The sequence below is a fragment of the Trichosurus vulpecula genome, chromosome 6, assembly GCF_011100635.1.
Source record: "Trichosurus vulpecula isolate mTriVul1 chromosome 6, mTriVul1.pri, whole genome shotgun sequence".
Taxonomy (NCBI): domain Eukaryota; kingdom Metazoa; phylum Chordata; class Mammalia; order Diprotodontia; family Phalangeridae; genus Trichosurus; species Trichosurus vulpecula.
The window spans coordinates 103,168,887-103,186,950 of NC_050578.1; the positions used below are offsets into that span (position 1 = coordinate 103,168,887).

Sequence of the window (18,064 nt, forward strand, 5' to 3'; positions counted from 1 at the left end):
ACAGTCAATTTTAATAGTACATGTTGAACCAAAATTAAAAAAAAACATTTAAAATAATGTAGGACAATTTATATAGTCAAGTGTAAACTCTGGGCTTATTCTCCCAACCCTTGATAATACTAGCAAGCATACTTCCTAGAATGTGGCTGACTAGTGCTCTCCTTACGGTTCTAATGGCAGTCCTGAGAGGTCATGGGTTTGAGACATTACTACACTCTTCCCAAAGTTTATGAATGACATTGGCTGTCTTCAACACATCTACTATAGTTTGTTTGCTACATTCTATAGATATTGGCTCTCTAGTGACTTAGAAAAGTTTTACCATTTTCTTTTTATCAGTACAGAATTTCAGGAAAATTATGTGTGGCACAGTTTATAAGTAAATCTTGAGTTAATATCCTTTTATGCTTATAAATATATGGTGATACAACAACACGCAAACATAATTTTACAAAGTTCTCATAAGTTATCAGGTGCTTATTTTGTTGTTTAAACATTTCCTCCCCAATACAAAAAAATAAACAAAAGAATAAAAAAAGCAAGCCTTCCATCTCATAAAGGCTTTTGCCTGAGCCCTATAAAGCTCACAGAGTGTATGGCATTCTCCCTATAGGGCCCATGTTACTTGGGTTATCCAGAAGTAACATTCTTACCTTTAGGTGAGAAACCAAATTGAAAAGTTTTCTGTGATTACCTCAGTGTATAGAGCCATCCAATTGGGTCTGGACAAAATCTTTAGGTGATCCTTTGTACACAGCGTGAAATGTACAGTAGGCCAGGTACCTTTTGGTACCTGGGCAAATTTCCTCTTAGGCCAAAGAACACTCATACATTTTCGCATTAGATTCCAACCAAGGGTAATCCTAATGGAATTCCAGGCTCATTTAAAAATAATAACCGTATGCTATTATACGTGGAGCTTCCCAAAATAATTAAACCTTTGATGTTAATTATTCAGGGTTTTTAGGCCAGCAGGAAAGCCTTATGTTATGGACTTGCAGGCCTAAAGATTTCATGTTACGTTGTCTAGAATCATGTATTGAATAAGGAATGAAATCTAAATTTGCTTAAAATGAAAACAAAAATAAACATTTATTAACTCATGTGGTGCAAATTACTAGGTACTGATATTTCAGGAATATAAAAGTCATGCTTCCCATGTCAGCCTCAATACTTGTAAATGTATAGTACAATTGTTATTAGTACTTGGGCATTCAAAGAAACAAAGGTTATCACAAAGAAGTTGGCCTGGCTTTTTAGGAGACACTCTGGATGTCAGACTGTATAAATTGCAGCCTGAAATAAAAGATTTTTTTTTAGTGGACTCAAAAACTAATGTACCTAATAAAGAAAGTCTGAGTAGAGAATCTCTCCAGTGGATCCCTGCAAATGTGAAAGGCTCAATATTTATTCCAGATGTTTTCTTCACATGTAATGTCCTCTCTGGGCTCACCCTTCTAACTTTATTGACCTTTATTGATCCCCATAGGCATATGACCACTTTATTCTCTCTTGAGTTCTTCTAGTAATCCTGAGTGGATGGGGTTGGGACGCCTCTCTTTTACTAGCATGGAAATTGTTATTAAAAGAAAAACAATCTTCTAGGAACACCAACATTGCCGCCTTGAAGACATTTCATTCAGGAACTTAATTGTCCAAATGATTTAAAAACTATTCATCTATGGAAGAAAATCTGAGACTCCTAGAAAATTTTATTCCTTGAGTACTGAAGATAGCACTTGTATCCTCCAACTACCTCTGATTTTGTTGTCTTTGGTGTGATCTTAATGGGGGAGAGAATATTATAGTGGAAATATCTTATTAGGAATAAAAGGAAACTTTCAAATCTAGACTCATGTTGGCAATGTCACTTTGAACAACTCAGGTAATTCCCCAGAGCCCTAGTTTTCTCATTGGTAACATTTTGGTTGAATTAAAATGGGATAATAATATTGGCCTTGCTAGTGATAGGCAGTATTGTGCATTGTGAGGAAGGCTGCATTGAAAGGAAGAGGACTCAGGTTGGATTCCAGCTTTGTGATTTCCTCTCTGAGAGCTTGGATAAATCACCTGACCTCATTGGCCTTCAAGTCCTCATCTATAAAGGAAGGATTCTGGGCTAGATGGCCTCTTAGTTCTCTCCTAGCTCTATGTCTAAAGTTATTTTTAAGTTTGTGAAGTTAAGTGAAACTTGTTTGAAAAATGTAAATTGCTATACAAATTGAAGATAGTAATATCATAATGCTTATAAATAACCAGTATGGAAGACATTGCTATTAGGAGAAAGTGTATGGTTTTCGTTGCATTTTCTAAGGCATGGCAGATTGAGAAAGTTGCCCCAGGATTTGAATTTAGGAGACTTACATATCTTCATTGAGAGCATTTGACTGGACATGCAAAAAATGGCTTGGCTAGAATTAGGTGGTAGTGTCATCTGGTGCTTTAAAATTTTTTTTAAGTACCCAAAAGACTTAAATATATGCACACAACAGATAGAGGTAGGAGTGTAAGGGAAAGAGAAACTAATTTAGATTGCCTAGTAGCAGTGCTCTTCTTTTGTTCCACCTTCCACCCATCCCCTAGATTTCAGCCTTCTTTTTCCCGAAATCTTGATTCTCTTCCTTCCCCACTTTCCCCTGGTAATCATTAAATTTTGGAGGAGGTAGGGAAAGAGGAGAACACGGTGTCATTTGTTCTGTACTTCCAGTGTATGGCCTCAATTATAAAATACGTTATTATTTTTGAAAGGATATTCTTTTAATTCTTTATTTTGAGTGATCTCTATGATAGTGTATCTCTTCATTTTTATCTCTTTCATCCTAGATGTACTCACTTGCCTTTTCTTCTGTCGCCTAAGATTATAAGAGCATCTGTATTTCTGAGTGCAAACAACCAGAACATGTCTTTTAGAAGCCACCAAAATGATTTTTAACCAAAAAAAATCTTGCCTGAAAGTCATTCTTTTGAACAGACTTTTCTTTTACCATTTTGGTCAGCTCAGTTAATATTTGCTGTCCAGTTGAATAATTCCTGGGCAGCTAGGTGGCACAGTGGGTAGAGTACCTGGCCTGAAGTCAGGAAAACTCATCTTCCTGAGTTCAAATCTGTCCTCAAACACTTGGGCAAGTCACTTAAACCTGTCTGTCTTAGTTCCTCATCTGTAAAATAAGCTGGAGAAGGAAATGGCAAACCGCTCCAGTATCTTTGCCAAGAAATTTGCAGGTGGGGTTACAAAGAGTCATGTACAACTGAAAAATGACTCAACAACTGAGTAGTTCCTACTGTGCAGCCATATAGTGTTTTAGTTGCAGCAGCATTCTTTTCTGCAGAGCTCCTTATCATTATGCTTTCAGATTTCTGAATAAATTTTGTACATTATTTCTCTCCTCTCTCCTCCCTCTACCTCCATGCTAAAAGTATTCTGCTATTGGTGTCATCAAGTACCATCAAGTCATTTGTTGATGCCCTTCTCTTTGTTTATTTGTTCTCTGTCTTTCACTCTCTTCTTGGGTTTTCCTTCCATCCAACCTGTTCCATTAGATCATCTTCCTGATGGCATTATTCGTCTCTCTTATCTGGTGGTAGGGTTAAATAGGTTATTAATCACTGATTTTACTTTTATTTTACCAAAACTTGGCTAAAACTGAAGATAATACAGTTGCAAGTGAAGTGGTTATCACTGATTGATAGCATATGGAAACTTGCACATAGTTGTATAGTAACCCTTCTGTTCTTATAGAAAATGTTGTTGCTATGTAATAGCCATCTATAACTTCAATTTTTAAGTTACCATGAGACAGTGGATTGTACAATAGTAATTTTTTATCCTTTTGTGCTTGCCCTGTTATTTCTTTTGCTATTATCTTCTTTGAAGATGGGTTGATGTTTATATTTTCTCTACTTAGATATCAAGAGAACAGGAACAAGTAGGACAAGAAATACCACCAACTGTAGCCAGTGGACAAAGAAGAGATTCCAGATCTACTATGTTTCGTATTCCTGAGTTCAGATGGTCCCAAATGCACCAGCGTTTGCTCACAGACTTGTTGTTTTCCATAGAAACAGATATACAGATGTGGAGAAGGTTTGTTCATCGGGTCTATTTTTCAGAAGATGTGTACTAACCTGTTTTTTGTTTGAAATAAGCATGTTGCATAACTGAAATTTTATGTTATCTGTTATTTTATGGATTACTAATAAAAATAGAATATCAGTAGGCACTAATGTAGACATGAATTTTCATTTCAAATTATAAGTCTTAGTTGCCCTGCATGAATAGTATATAATGATATAATAGATATATAATGATAGTATATAATGATAAATAGTATATAGTGTTCTTGGTCTCCAAGAACATTATAGTTGTATTGTGTGTATAAATATGAAATCTAAGGATAATACTGTATCCTGCATATTAAAATCAGTGTGAACTGAAATAATTTTCTGATCTTTGCTAAATCCTATTTTATTTGCATATGTATTGTATTTCTTGCAGTTGATGGCCTGTTTCTGGCATTTTCTGTCATAATGTTTGGATGTTAATAGAAATAATATTATAATATTAAATTTTATTTATTACTATCTTTCTTTTTTTTATACCTCCATTTCTAAATATGTTCCTTTATCTTTACCCTGTGAGCTGTGCCTTATAACAAAATAAAGAGCAGTGGATTAGTGGCACAGGGCAACAGGTTCAGTAAAAGCAACCCACAGATTAACCAAGGCTGACATTATATAAAATATTCTTCACTTTAAGTATTACCTCTGCAAAGAAGGCCGGGAAGTGCATTTTTTCACCTCTTCTCCAAGGTCCAGGCTCTTTGTTAATGTCTCATCCACATTTTTTTTCCTTTCCCTTCACAGTGTTATTGTCATTTTGTACATTATTTTCATTGTTCTGCTTACTTCATTCTCCATCAGTTCATAGAACTCTTCCATGATTCTCTGAATTTTTTATGTCCTTAATTTCTTATAGCATACTAATGTTCTGTTTCCTTTATGTGCCACAGTTTGTTTAGTTGTTCTCTAAAGTCCAATTTTGGTTCAACTTTATGTGTTATTTATAAGGTTAATATTATTAATGCTTCAAAACCAAAGTGGCATGAATAGTCTCCGATTAAGAATGATCTGTTCCACTAAATTATGTTCAAAAGCATAAGGTGTCTGACACATCATCATTGTTCCTATTCTTTCAAGGTAACGCTCACTCCCTTATCATTCCTTCTCTCAAGTGGACAAACTGATTTACTTGAAATTTGTCAGTAAACATGATTTTTCTTTTAACAGCCATTCAACAAAGACGGTTATGGACTTTGTGAATAGCAGTGATAATGTCATCTTTGTACATAACACAATTCATCTCATTTCTCAAGTAATGGACAATATGGTCATGTCTTGTGGAGGTATATTGCCATTGCTTTCAGCTGCTACATCTGCAACAGTAAGTTCTTACAGTATTAATTAAAATTGGTGAATGAACATTAGTTATACACATTTATTTGTTAAAAATGAGTAGTCTTAGTAATTAAAAGTTGAGCAGTATGTTTTTTGTGTGCTTTTCAAAACTATAATTCAATTAACCATAAGTATTTTGCTGCTCTAGAAAGTGTTTTCTAGTCCAAGAATAAAAAGTGTATCTATTTCGGTGTCTAGTAGCTATGGGAGAATATGACTGAGAGCCTGTTTTGTCAGTATGCTTCATTTTAATTGTGATAGCACATAATGATGTGACAGAGAACAGGCTTAGTGTTGTATATTTTTCAAACGTGGCTTTTTGTGAAATTCAGAAATTGTACATTTTTTTTTATAAAAAATGTTTTTCCTCGTGACATTTGCCATATTATAATGCTGAACTTTACTTTTTTGCAGCATGAGTTGGAGAATATTGAACCAACTCAGGGTCTTACAATAGAGACTTCTGTGACATTTTTGCAGAGGTTAATCAGCCTTGTAGATGTGTTAATTTTTGCAAGTTCTCTTGGCTTTACGGAAATTGAAGCTGAAAAAAATATGTCTTCTGGAGGAATTTTGCGGCAGTGCCTTAGACTAGGTAAGTGTGAAACATTATTTCCAGTTTCTTTTTTATCTCCAGAGAAGGCCTAGTGGTTTGTCCATAGTAAGAATTTGATAAATGCTTTTTGAGCGATTTTCTATTAAGTTGGAAATGTCACTAATATGTTTAAATTGGGATAAAATTTGTCTTTATTTCCAAATTTTTGAGAGCAAAGGAATAATTATGACAAGTGCTTATCTAAGATTGAAGACCAACATTATTATTCTTAAGTATTATCTAGTAGCAGTTTACATTGAGGTCACAGTTATACTAATTACTGCGATACTTAACCATTTTTAAAAAAATATGATTCATCATAGCTGTTCTTTGTCTAGATACCTTTTCAAGTAATAATATTGTACTTTTTTGAAGCTAGGCTTTTCACCTTCTACCGACTTTCAGGTAGAACAGTAAGAATATTTTTCTGATTTACAGAAGGCTTAAATAATGGTTTGTTTCATGGATTTCCTCTTTGTTTGTAGGACAAAAACAATTTGATAGGGAATGGAGAGGTATAGGTCAAAAAAAATCTAAATCTTATTTTTGAATTGTAATATATTTTAATGGAGGAACGTAATTTAGATTTATAAAAATTCTGTTATTGTGAAATTGAGTTAAACCTTTCATTTTGATTTTTCAGTTAATTATCTCATTCATTTAGAATGTTATTTAAACACTTTGAAGCTTATTGCTTGATGTATTAATTGAAATAGAATAATTTAAAGTATTCCTTAAAACCAAACAAAACAATGAAGAGGAAATATACTGGATTTTTTGTGGGAAAAAGTCTACTTGGGCTCTTATGCTAATACATATAATCTCACAATTTAAAAAAGTATGTATGTATATATTTATAATAAGTATATATAGTAAGTATATATAATATCTTTAACTTCTGTTTAATGATACACCATTCATGTAGCTCTGAGGATAGGAAAGGAAGAAGATGTGAGGCTCCTGTTTTTATTTCTTCAACTTTGTTAGAACCAAAAGAGGCTAGGGACATCAGGTCATTTATTCTGACCTATTCTTGGTCTTTAAAATTTCCTTCAATGAAAAATTATCTTACCTCAAATCAATTAGCTTTGAGTGCTGTCAGATCAGCAAGGGGCTGATTAGATTATATAATTAATTCGTGTTAAGGTATCAATTTCCTGAATAGGTTGCTACCCCTGTCCATGAGTATATATTAATTATAAAGTGCTTGACACAGTACCTGACTTATTTACATAGTGAGTACTATATAAATTTTAGCTATTGTTACTGTTTAGTGTTATTTCCATTTCTAAAGAGAAGCTTGATGTCTCCATTGAGTCATATGAATCTCTGAAAGTTTATGGGGTTGTCTACCTTGTCAGTTCACCATTAGCTCCAGGAATCTACCAGGGAATAAATATTGAGAATTATCATTGAGGCCTCACTCAGTTTATAAAATCTATCTCCTTACATTCTTCTTACCTACACGGAGGACACCTACATGGAGGCCTTCATGTTCTTTAATGGGAGGAAGTAGAAAACTCCTTTATTTTTTTCTTTGTTCATCACTCTAGGTAAAAATTGAATCTTTTCCAGACCAAAATTCTATGTCTCAGTTGAGAGCTAGGGTGTTATATATACAGCCCTGGTTTTAGAGTATGTGGGTTTGAGCTTTGATTCTACTAATTTCTTGACATTAGCCTTTGGCAAGTTACGTAAGTACTTTGAGATAGTCCTCCCCCGCCTCTCCCCAAAATGATGGTAATGCTTGAATATCTCACCAGAGGTGTGAAGAAAGTGCCCTCTGAACTGTAAAGCTGTAAATTTGTGTGAGCAATTATCCATTTTATAACTATGTCATTTATACTTTGTTGTTGTTGTCATTGTTGCTGAGTCATTTTTCAGTTGTGTCTGACTCTTTGTTACCCCATTTGAAGTTTTCTTGGCAAAGAGACTGTAGTGGTTTGCCATTTCCTTTTCTAGCTCATTTTATAGATGAGAAAACTGAAGCAAACAGGGTTAAATGACTTGCCCATGGTCACAACTGGTGTTGTGGTCTGAGATCAGATTTGAACTCATGTCTTTTTGATTCCAGTCCTGGCTCTTTATCCAGTATGCCACCTAGCTGTGCCTCCTCCCCATTTATACTTTAGTGTGAATTATTTTTGTTATGGACAGATCAGTGCCCAGCTGACAATAGCTGATGGGATTAGGTAATATATGGCCCCCTATAAAAGTGAAGCATAACATAAATGTAAACTGCTAATATTATTTTGTCTCCTTTAACTGGTATCCCTTTAGTCAATTTTCTATGCCACAACTCTCCCCTTTCCCTTTTCCTTTACGTTTCTCACCTTCAATGATAGCAATAATTGTTACTTTTTATGGATTGTGAAGTATGGGAATTTAGGAGATAGCTTTTCATTTAGTTTCTGGATTAGATACCAACATACCCACCAAGGTAGGAGGTTCAGCTAATAATAACTTACAACATATAATACTTTTAAAACTTATAAAAGGTAATCTGATTTGTTAGTTCTCATACACATATCATAATATACATAATAGTCATATTCAAATTGTTCATTCATATTGTATTAGACATATATTATGCTTTGGTATATAAAAATCATTCCAAGTAATTAATTTTCCTTTTCTTAAACACAAATTCTACCCCTTCTCTCTCTACCCACCCCTACCTTTTTTTTTTATAGTTTGTGCAGTGGCAGTAAGAAACTGTTTAGAGTGTCAGCAGTATTCACAACTGAAACCTAGTAGAGATCCATCAAAAGGACATAGAACAGCTCACAGTTTGATAACCACTGGAAAGTCTGCAGCAAAGGCAAGCTTGTAGATTAATGAACTTTAAATAAACATATATATTATAATTTCACGATTAAATTTTTTAACAGTAAAGAGTATAGTCAAAAATATTGGACTTCCTAAAGCAGTAATTTTAACTTATAAGCATAATATTGATTATTTATGTTTTTAAACTACAAGATAAATTTTGTTTCTGCTTAGTCTTTTCTACTTTTCTGAATGTTTGCTTTTTTAATTTCTAGGGTGTTTCATTCTTTAGCTATTGCATTTACCTTTCTTGCTCTATCAGTCCCTTAGTAGACTGGTTATTCAATAGTGTGATGTGTCTGTGTTTAAGCGGAAACAAAAGAGCTAATAATGGGTGTATGCCATGTACTATTTTTCTGGTTCTTTGAATGATATATTTATGTTTTTAACATCTCTGTGATTTTCTTTCTTAGAGTCCAGTGGATATTGTAGCTGGTGGCATATCTCCAGTGAGAGATCTTGACAGACTTCTGCAAGACATGGATATTAACCGGCTTAGGGCAGTTGTCTTCAGAGATATAGTATGTTATGCTTCTTTTTGTGGTGGTTGTTGTTTCTGCTTTTTCAACTTAAAAAATTTGTTCTGATCATCAGGAATCCACCTTCATGTTGAGAAATCCCATGGGTTTTAAAATACTTCAGTAATAAGGAAAATAAGTTTTTAGAGAGCAAATTACCATTATAATTGGTTCAGACCTCTTGCAATTGAAGTATATATCAGAAAGGAAAATATTCAGAACCAAGGAAAGAAAGAGGGGAGATGGCAAGGGACCCCGGAAATCTATTCCAGGTAACAATTTGTACAACACTATTTTAGAAAAGAGGAAATATATTTATGGAAGATGAAAAATAATGAATTTCAGTATAGAGTTATCATCTTAATTTTGTCTTTTAGTTTTAACAAATATGAGAATAACCAAACAATTTTTAGTCAACTAGAAATCTTCAGGCTGTTTCAGAGCAGTCAGTATTACTGAAAATATTAAATCATGCTAGATAAAATTCCCTTGTATGATGATATAGTTTAATTTTAGCATGCCCTTTTTAATCATCCACAAGGTTTATGGTAATGTGCATTCTGCTGTGAGAGATTCAAACATAAGACCTGATTTCTACTTTTTTGGAGACCATGTCTTGCATCACATTCACCTTTAATACAAAATGGAACATATTATTTGCATGAAATACCAAGTCCCATGTGAGGTGTGAGGCTATAAAATTAATTGTTCCAGAGTAGCAGCTGGAGATCATGGAAAGCTTAATGGAGGAAATGTCTTTTGAGACAGGTAGACAAAATGGGAGGTCATTCTAGGTATTATCAAAAGTATGTATATGGGAGAGTGGAGGATATCTCAGGAGACCCAGCAGTTACTTCAATTTGACTGCGTTTTACAGAGAAGAACTTTTTTTACTCTTCTCTATATACATTGTGAAAGGTTTTTCAGGGTAAGGCTGAGGAGATTGTTGGGCAATAGAGAGAGGATTTTAAAAGTTTTGAGCAACGGATTAACATGATCAGATCGTGAGGAAGAGATATGAAGGATTGGAAGAATGAGAGAATTAAGGTGGGAGGGCTGACGAAAAGGTTGTTTTAGTAGTCTGTATGATCTATGTGATTGGTTATTGGCATACACTAGAATGATGGTAGTGGGAAACTGAGGCTGCCGAGAATATAGAGGTAATGGTCCTCACAACAGCCCTGAGAAGTAGGTTCTACTGCTGTCACCCATGTTTTACAGATGAGGAAACTGAAGCTGATGGAAGTTAGTGACTTGCGCAAAGTATAATTTGAATTCACTTCTGACTGACACTTCAGGTCCAGTGATCTATTCACTGTACCACATAGCTGTCTTTAAATAGATGTACTTCTATGAAAGAAGTATAGTATAAACTTTAAGGGAGAGGTTCTTATCTTAAGGTCTGTGTACTTGTTTTAAAAATATTTTGGTAATTGTATTCAATATAATTGGTTTATTTTGTAATTATATGTATTTCATTTTGTATGTTTAAAAACATTATTCTGTTTATTTTACCTTTGTAACAAGTCAAATATATCATCTCTTCCTCTTCTCTGATGCTGTCGCTGCCCTAGTGCTGGCCTCACCTGTGCAGTCATCACCTCACACTTGAACTATTACAATTATTTTCTGGTTGGTCTCTCTGCCTCAAACTCTCTTCATTCTGGTCCATCTCCCTATCATCTGTCAAAAGGCTCTTCCTAAAGGTCAGGTTCAACCATGTCATCCCCCTGGCCCCAACTCAATAAACTCCCAGGACACTCTGTCACATGCAGTACTTTCTTTCCTCTTTTAATGAAATTAACCAAAGGTTTATCTATTTTATTGTTGATTTTTAAAAAAAAAATAAAATAAGCTCTTAATTTTATTAGTTCAGTGGTTTTCTTAATTTCAGTTTTATTAATCTCTCCTTTGATTTTCAGAATTTCTAACTTGGTATTTAATTGGGGATTTTTAATTTGTTCTGTTTCTAGCTTGCATGCCCAATTCATTGATCTCCTCTTTCTCTGTTTTATTCATGTAAGCATTCAGAGATAAAAAATTTCCCCTAAGAACTGCTTTGGCTTCATCCCATATGTTTGGTATGTTGTCTCATTATTGTCATTCTCTTGGGTGAATTACTGATTGTTTCTATGACTTGTTGTTTGACCCACTCATTCTTTAGTATTAGATTACTTAGTTTCCAATTAATTTTAGTGTTTTCCATGGCCCTTTATTACATGTAATTATTATTGTATCATGATCTGAAAAGGACATATTTAATATTTCTGCTTTTCTGCATTTGATTGTGAGTTTTTTTATGCCCTTGTACATCGTAAGTTTTTATGTAGGTGCTATGTTCTACTGAGAAAAATGTGTATTCCTTTCTATCCCCATTCAGTTTTTTCCAGAGGTCTACTATATCTAACTTTTCTAAAAATCTATTTACCTCCTTAACCTCTTTCTTGTTTATGGTGAGGTTAGATTTATTTAGTTCTGAGAGAGGGAAGTTGAGGTCCCCCAGTAGTAAGGTTTTGCTGTCTTTTTCTTCCTGTAACTCCCTTAACTTCTCCTCTAAGAATTTGGTTGCTATACTACTTGGTGCATATATATTTAGTATTAATATTACTTCACAGTCTGTGGTACCTTTTAACAGGATGTAGTTTCCTTCCTTATCTCTCTTAATTAGATCTATTTTTGCTTTGTCTGAGATCAGGACTACTAGTCCTGCTTTTTTTACTTTAGTTGAAGCATTCTGCTCCAGCCTTTATCTTTACTCTGTGTGTATCTCTCTGCTTTAAATTTGTCTTTTGTAAACAACAGACATTAGGGTTATATTTTTTAATCCACTCTGCTATCCATTTCTGTTTCATGGAAGCGTTCATCACATTCATATTCACAGGTATGATTAGTAACTGTGTCTTTCTCTCCATCCTATTTCGTGCCCTGTTTATGCATTTCTCTCTCCTTTCTCTCCTCACTTGTGTTTTGCTTCTGACCACTGCCTCCCTTAATCTGCCCTCCTGTCAGCCCCCCTCCCTGTTCTTTCTCCTTTCCACTACTATTTCTTCCCTTCTTTCTGCCCTCCTTCTATCCATCCCCCCAGGTAAGATAGATTTCTCTACCCAACTGAATGTGTATGTTATCCCCTCTTTGAGCCAAATCCGATGAGAGTAAGATTTGAACAATGCTCACCTCCCTCCCTTTTTCCCCTCTATGATAATAGATCTTTGTGCCTCTTCACATGATGTAATTTATCTTTCTCTGTCTCCTCCTTTCCTCTTCTCCCAGTACAATCCTTTCTTTTCACCCCTTAATGAATTTTTTATCATCATATCAAAGTCAACTTATACCCACACCCTCTGTCTATGTATTATACCCCTGATCTAGATGTTGGTTTTGCTAGATCTAATGGTTGCTAATGTTTTGGTATGAATCTTCTATGGTAGCTAGGTGACAGTAGAGTACTGGGTTTGGAATCAGAAAGAGTCATTTTCATGAGTTTAAATCCGGCCTTAGATACTTACTAGCTGTGTGATGTGGGCAAGTTATTTAACCCTGTTCACTTCAGTTTTTCATCTGTAAAATGAGCTGGAGAAGGAAATGGCAAACCACTCCAATATCTTTACCAAGAAACCCCAAATGAAGTCCAGAAGACTCAGACATGACTGAAACAACTGAAAAACCATAATGAATCTTGAGGGGAAATACTGAATTATGCCACATTTAAAACTATCTGAGATGTTCACTATTTACTAAATTATCAGTAACCCAAATGAGAGATTTGAAAACATGCCTAGTAAATTTTTAGTTACTGTGACAGTGGCCACAACGACCAATACTTTAGTGGATAATAGTAAGAGTCATAAAGACTGTGACAAAATGGAGAAGTCCTCCATTACAAAAGGAATGCTAAATCATGAAACCAAGTGTTGTATACCTGTTTTTCACCCTAACACTCTTCTATTTATTTGTCTTTACCTCTAAGTTGTTTTGTAAAACATTCTATGTCTATGTTTTTTCTAGTTTTTTAAAATTTTAGATTCTTAAAGATCTTATGAATGATCTTTAAATCTATCAAATTCTACTTAATGCTAAAAACAGTTCAAAGAGCTTTCCATTAGTTAAAGAATGATTTTCTTAAGGCCACTGAATAAGATAACTTCCCAGAAAAGGTAATAAAATATATGAAAATATCATATATGGAAGTAACCAACATCTCTAGTGCTCAAAAGGTTAATTGGGAAAGACATTAGAATGACAGGAGGAGTCAGGTAGCCTGTGTGGCTTGAAATTTATATGGCCTGTTGAAATTTTAGCAAGAAAATACAAGTTATATTTAAGAAAAGGGAAGAAAGTGTGGTATAATAGAAAAATTAATTTTCAGATAAAGCTTTTTAATATTTATGTAAAACTTTTTCTGGTTTTCATTCTCAAATCTCTGACTTTTATTGTCTGTTTTGCCATTTTCTTCACTATTTTCTTTCCCATTAGAGAATGGGAATATTTTTAGAGATTATTTTTCCTTCAGAGTATACCTTTATATCTGTCTTTCGCAATGGCTTTGATGTCCTGTGCATCCTATTGTTTCTGTTTTCTTTAAATGGTAAATCACCAAACATCAATTTGTAAAAAGATCTTAAACCTTGCCAGCTGCAGCCACTAATACTGTGTTGATCAGGCTATACCATCCTTCTTTCATTGCCAGATATATGAGCTGTATTCTGAATAAATTATCTCCATTGCATGGCTCTTATAAAGGAAGAACCCCATCAGCACGTTTACCTCTGCCCTTGTAGGATGTGTAGGTAACTACTTTATAAAATAAAATTGCCACCATAAACCATTTGGTCATTCTTAATATTTTCTTATCGTGGTATTCAAATCACTAATATATTTACTTTATTTTCTGCTTTTATTTCCTTTCCATTTTCTAAGTTGTATTCTGTAATTTCAAACCAGGAAGAGGACCAAGATATGTATAATTTAGCCCTTTAACTTTATAGATGACGATATTGAATCTCATAGAAAATAAATGAGTAGACCACTGTCTAGTTGGTGGGAAAAATTGGACAGTTCGTTGTTTTTTCTATTATCTTACATGACAACAAGTCTTCAGTGGCCAGTGCTGTGGTTTTATATCTTTAGTTTTGTTGATTTTTTTCCTTCCTTTCTATTGCTTTGTAGTTTGCTGACTCTTTCTCAGTATATTTCGTGACATTTTCATATTTGGAATACTGAGTTCCATTGTTTTTTCACTGTTAGACCTCTTTTTTTCATAATTTTGTCTTTAATTTTCTCATGAGAGGTCTCATAGAGTATAAGTATGTAACAAAAATGCTGCTTGCAGCTACTGTGGCTGCGTAAGGCCAGTAACACCAGCACATAGGAGGGCTGGTAGCACAGGTTCTTTGATCTGCTTTTCTAAGAAAAGCAACTTTAAGTGGTTTACAATCTCTTTTAAAATAAACATACATATATCATTCACTTAGTTCAGGGGAAAAAGTCAGAACCCTGAACTTCAGAGCAAATACAAACAGAAATTACAAACAGAGAAAATAACACAAATCAACAGACAGGCTTCTGTCTGACCATAGCAATACATACATAGTTACCATAGAGAGAAGCACCAACAACTGGGTTTTCAAAGCTGGGGGAAGCTCCTTAAGGGCTACCCAGAGTCTCTACACCAACACTTCCAATGAGTGAGCCCCAAATAAAATGCTAATCTTAGAGTATATATACACTTATTCAGGGCCTGAGGGCTTCACACCTCTTGAGGTCCTCACACCTCTCATGACCTAATTAGCAAAAGGATGTGGGCCTTCCTACAAAGGCAAGACTCAGTCAAAGGTACTTGATTGCCTTAGTGCTGAGAAGCACTGCAAAAGAAAAAAACAGTAAAAATTCCGACTTTACTTGCCCTTACAAAGTACAATCTAGGTCTCCACACTTCTTACCTTAATCTTCTAGTCCTTTTAATGTCTTTCTTCTGCTTATTTTATGACTGGTCTAAGCTTGCATGTCAGTATTTTTTTTCCTACTGATACATTCCATTTTAAAAAATATTAATGTATTTATCTTGTGAGAAGATCTGAATACTACGAACGTACACAGTTTGGGCTACATAGTACTCATGTTACTTTCCTGATTAATGTCTTTTCCAACTCTCCTCTTGAACATTAGAGATTCGGGATTCTTCGGTATATATAATATCTTCACACATTCCATCAGGTTGGTTAGCATATTATCTCTTTGCCTGGTTTTAAGAAGAAAATTATCATTTTTCTGATGAAAAGGGTTTTTTTTCCCCCCTTTGATGCTATGAACACAATGAATAGAGTTACTAAGCTAGAGATTAGGGGAATTTTATAAACATAATTTATCCAGGTTTTAGCAAAGCATTTGACAGTGTCTCATGTTCCTTTTTTTTTTTTGTGAGATAGGGAGGTTTTAGCTAGGTAAATAGCTAGGTACATGCAACTTGGTGAATTAAGGACTAATTGAATGAATAGATTCAAAGTAACTATTCGTTAATTAGTTGCTTTCATTGTAGAACAAGACCTTTAATTGTCTTCCCCAAGAAGTTCTCCTTTGACCTATTTTATTCAGTTTTTAAAAAATTAATAATGACTTGGATAATGCAGAGTTTGAGTGCTGATGGAACTTGTAGACAGCTTTGTGTTGGGAAAGATATTTAACATGCTCAATAGCAGTATCCCAAAATATCTCAGCCAGATAATATGCTGGGAACAGTATAATAAGCTGAAATTTAATAGGGACAGATGTAAAGACTTAAAGTAGAATTTATGAACATCACAAGTATAAGATTAGGGTAATATAACTAGATGTCATCTTGTATGAAAAGGGTCAAGGAATTTTAGTGTACTATAAGCCTCAGTTTGGTTATTCTGTTAAAAAAGGAATTGAGATTACTCTTGCATGACCTTTTGGTGAAACCATTCTGGCTCTTGGTAGTCACCATTTCCTCTTTGAAAAAAATTATTTTTCCAGTTAATGAAAAAATATGCTTTATTCCCCCCTTTGCCCCATTCTATTCTGTTTCTCCATGAGAAATAAAAACAACACCTTTGTTACCCTGTTATAAACACATATAGTCAAGCAAAGCAAATTCCTGCATTTACCATTTCCAAAACAAACATGTCTCAATCTGGAATTTCTGAGACACTCACCTCTTTGTAAGGAGATAAACATCATGTTTTCATCATGGGTACTTTGGAATCAGAGTTGGTCACTATGTTGGTTAGAATTCCCAAGTCTTTCATAGTTGTTTGTCATTGCCATATTATTGTTGTTATATAAATTGTTCTGCTGGTTCTGCTTGCTTTACTGTATATCCTATAAGACCTCATATAATTCTTCTTAGGTCTCTGTGAAAGTATTCCTTTCATCATTTCTTAGAACACAATTGTATTCCATGAAATTCACATACCATAACTTATTTATCCATTCCCTAATAGTAGGCATCTGCCAGTTTCTAATTCTTTGCTACTGCAGAAAGTGCTGATGCAAATATTTTTTGTATATATAGTTTTTTCCCTTTTTCTTTGTAATCTTTGCAGATATAGACCTAGTAGGAGTACTGCTAGATCAGATGGTATTTCCAGTTTAATAGCTTTTTGAGAATAGTTCCAAGTTGCTTTCCAGAGCATCTAGACCACTGTAGTTCTCCCACTGTTGCATTAATGTATCTGTTTTCCCACAGCCCTTTCAGCATTTGCTATTTTCTTTTTATTTGTTAAATTTGCCAATCTTAAGGGTTTACACTCATAATGTGGCCTGTTAGAGGTTTTAGAATTTGTTTTTCTATAATTATTAGTGTATTTGTTCCCTCTTTTTTTTAAATTTATTTTTTTATTTTTAGTTTACAACATTCAGTTGAACAGGTTTTTGGGTTCCAAATTTTTTCTACCTCCTCTCCTGCCCCCTGCTCCCCAAGACAGCATGTAATCCAGTGTAGGTTCTACGTTTACTTTCACATTGAACTTATTTACGTAATAGTCCAGTTGTAAAGAAGAATTATAACCAATGGAATGAATCATGAAAAAGAAGAAACAAAACCAAAAAAGAAGGACGAAAAAAAGAGAGCAAATAGTTTGCCTCAATCTGCATTCAGACTCCATAGTTATTTCTCTGGATGTGCATAGCTTTTTCCATCATGAGTCTTTTGGAACTATCTTTGAACCTTGTATTAATGAGAGGAGTCAGGTCTATCAAAGTTAGTCCTTACAGAGACTGTGTGTCTCTAATCGTGTATAATGAGATCCTGGTTCTGCCCCCTTCACTCCCTATAAGTCTTTCCAGGTTGTAACGAAGTCCCTCTATTCCTCATTTCTTATTGCACAATAATATTCCATTATATTCGTATACCACAGTTTGTTTAGCTATTGCCCAATTGATGGGCATTCCCTTGATTTCTAATTCTTTGCCCCACAAAGATAACTGTTATAAATATTTTTGTACATACAGGTCCATTTCCCACCTGTATGATCTCTTTGGGGTATAGCCCAAAGTTGGTATTGCTGGGTCAAAGGGTATGCATGTTTTTATAGCCCTTAGGGCATAGTTCCAAATTACTCTCCAGAATGGCTGGATCAGTTCACAACTCCACGAACAATGTTGCAATGTTCTAATTTTCCCTCATCCTCTCCAGCATTTGATCATTTTC

The 18,064-nt window shown here is 34.4% G+C and overlaps 1 protein-coding gene across 1 annotated transcript in view; it reads left to right on the plus strand.

Moving 5' to 3' along the window:
* LRBA (LPS responsive beige-like anchor protein) overlaps positions 1-18,064 on the plus strand; it is an 820,489-nt gene that overhangs the window by 189,366 nt on the left and 613,059 nt on the right. The window contains exons 23-27 of the mRNA XM_036763368.1: positions 3,906-4,084; positions 5,287-5,440; positions 5,869-6,049; positions 8,743-8,870; positions 9,292-9,399. Coding sequence (XP_036619263.1) covers positions 3,906-4,084; positions 5,287-5,440; positions 5,869-6,049; positions 8,743-8,870; positions 9,292-9,399 — 750 coding nt within the window. The remainder of the gene's footprint in view (positions 1-3,905; positions 4,085-5,286; positions 5,441-5,868; positions 6,050-8,742; positions 8,871-9,291; positions 9,400-18,064) is intronic.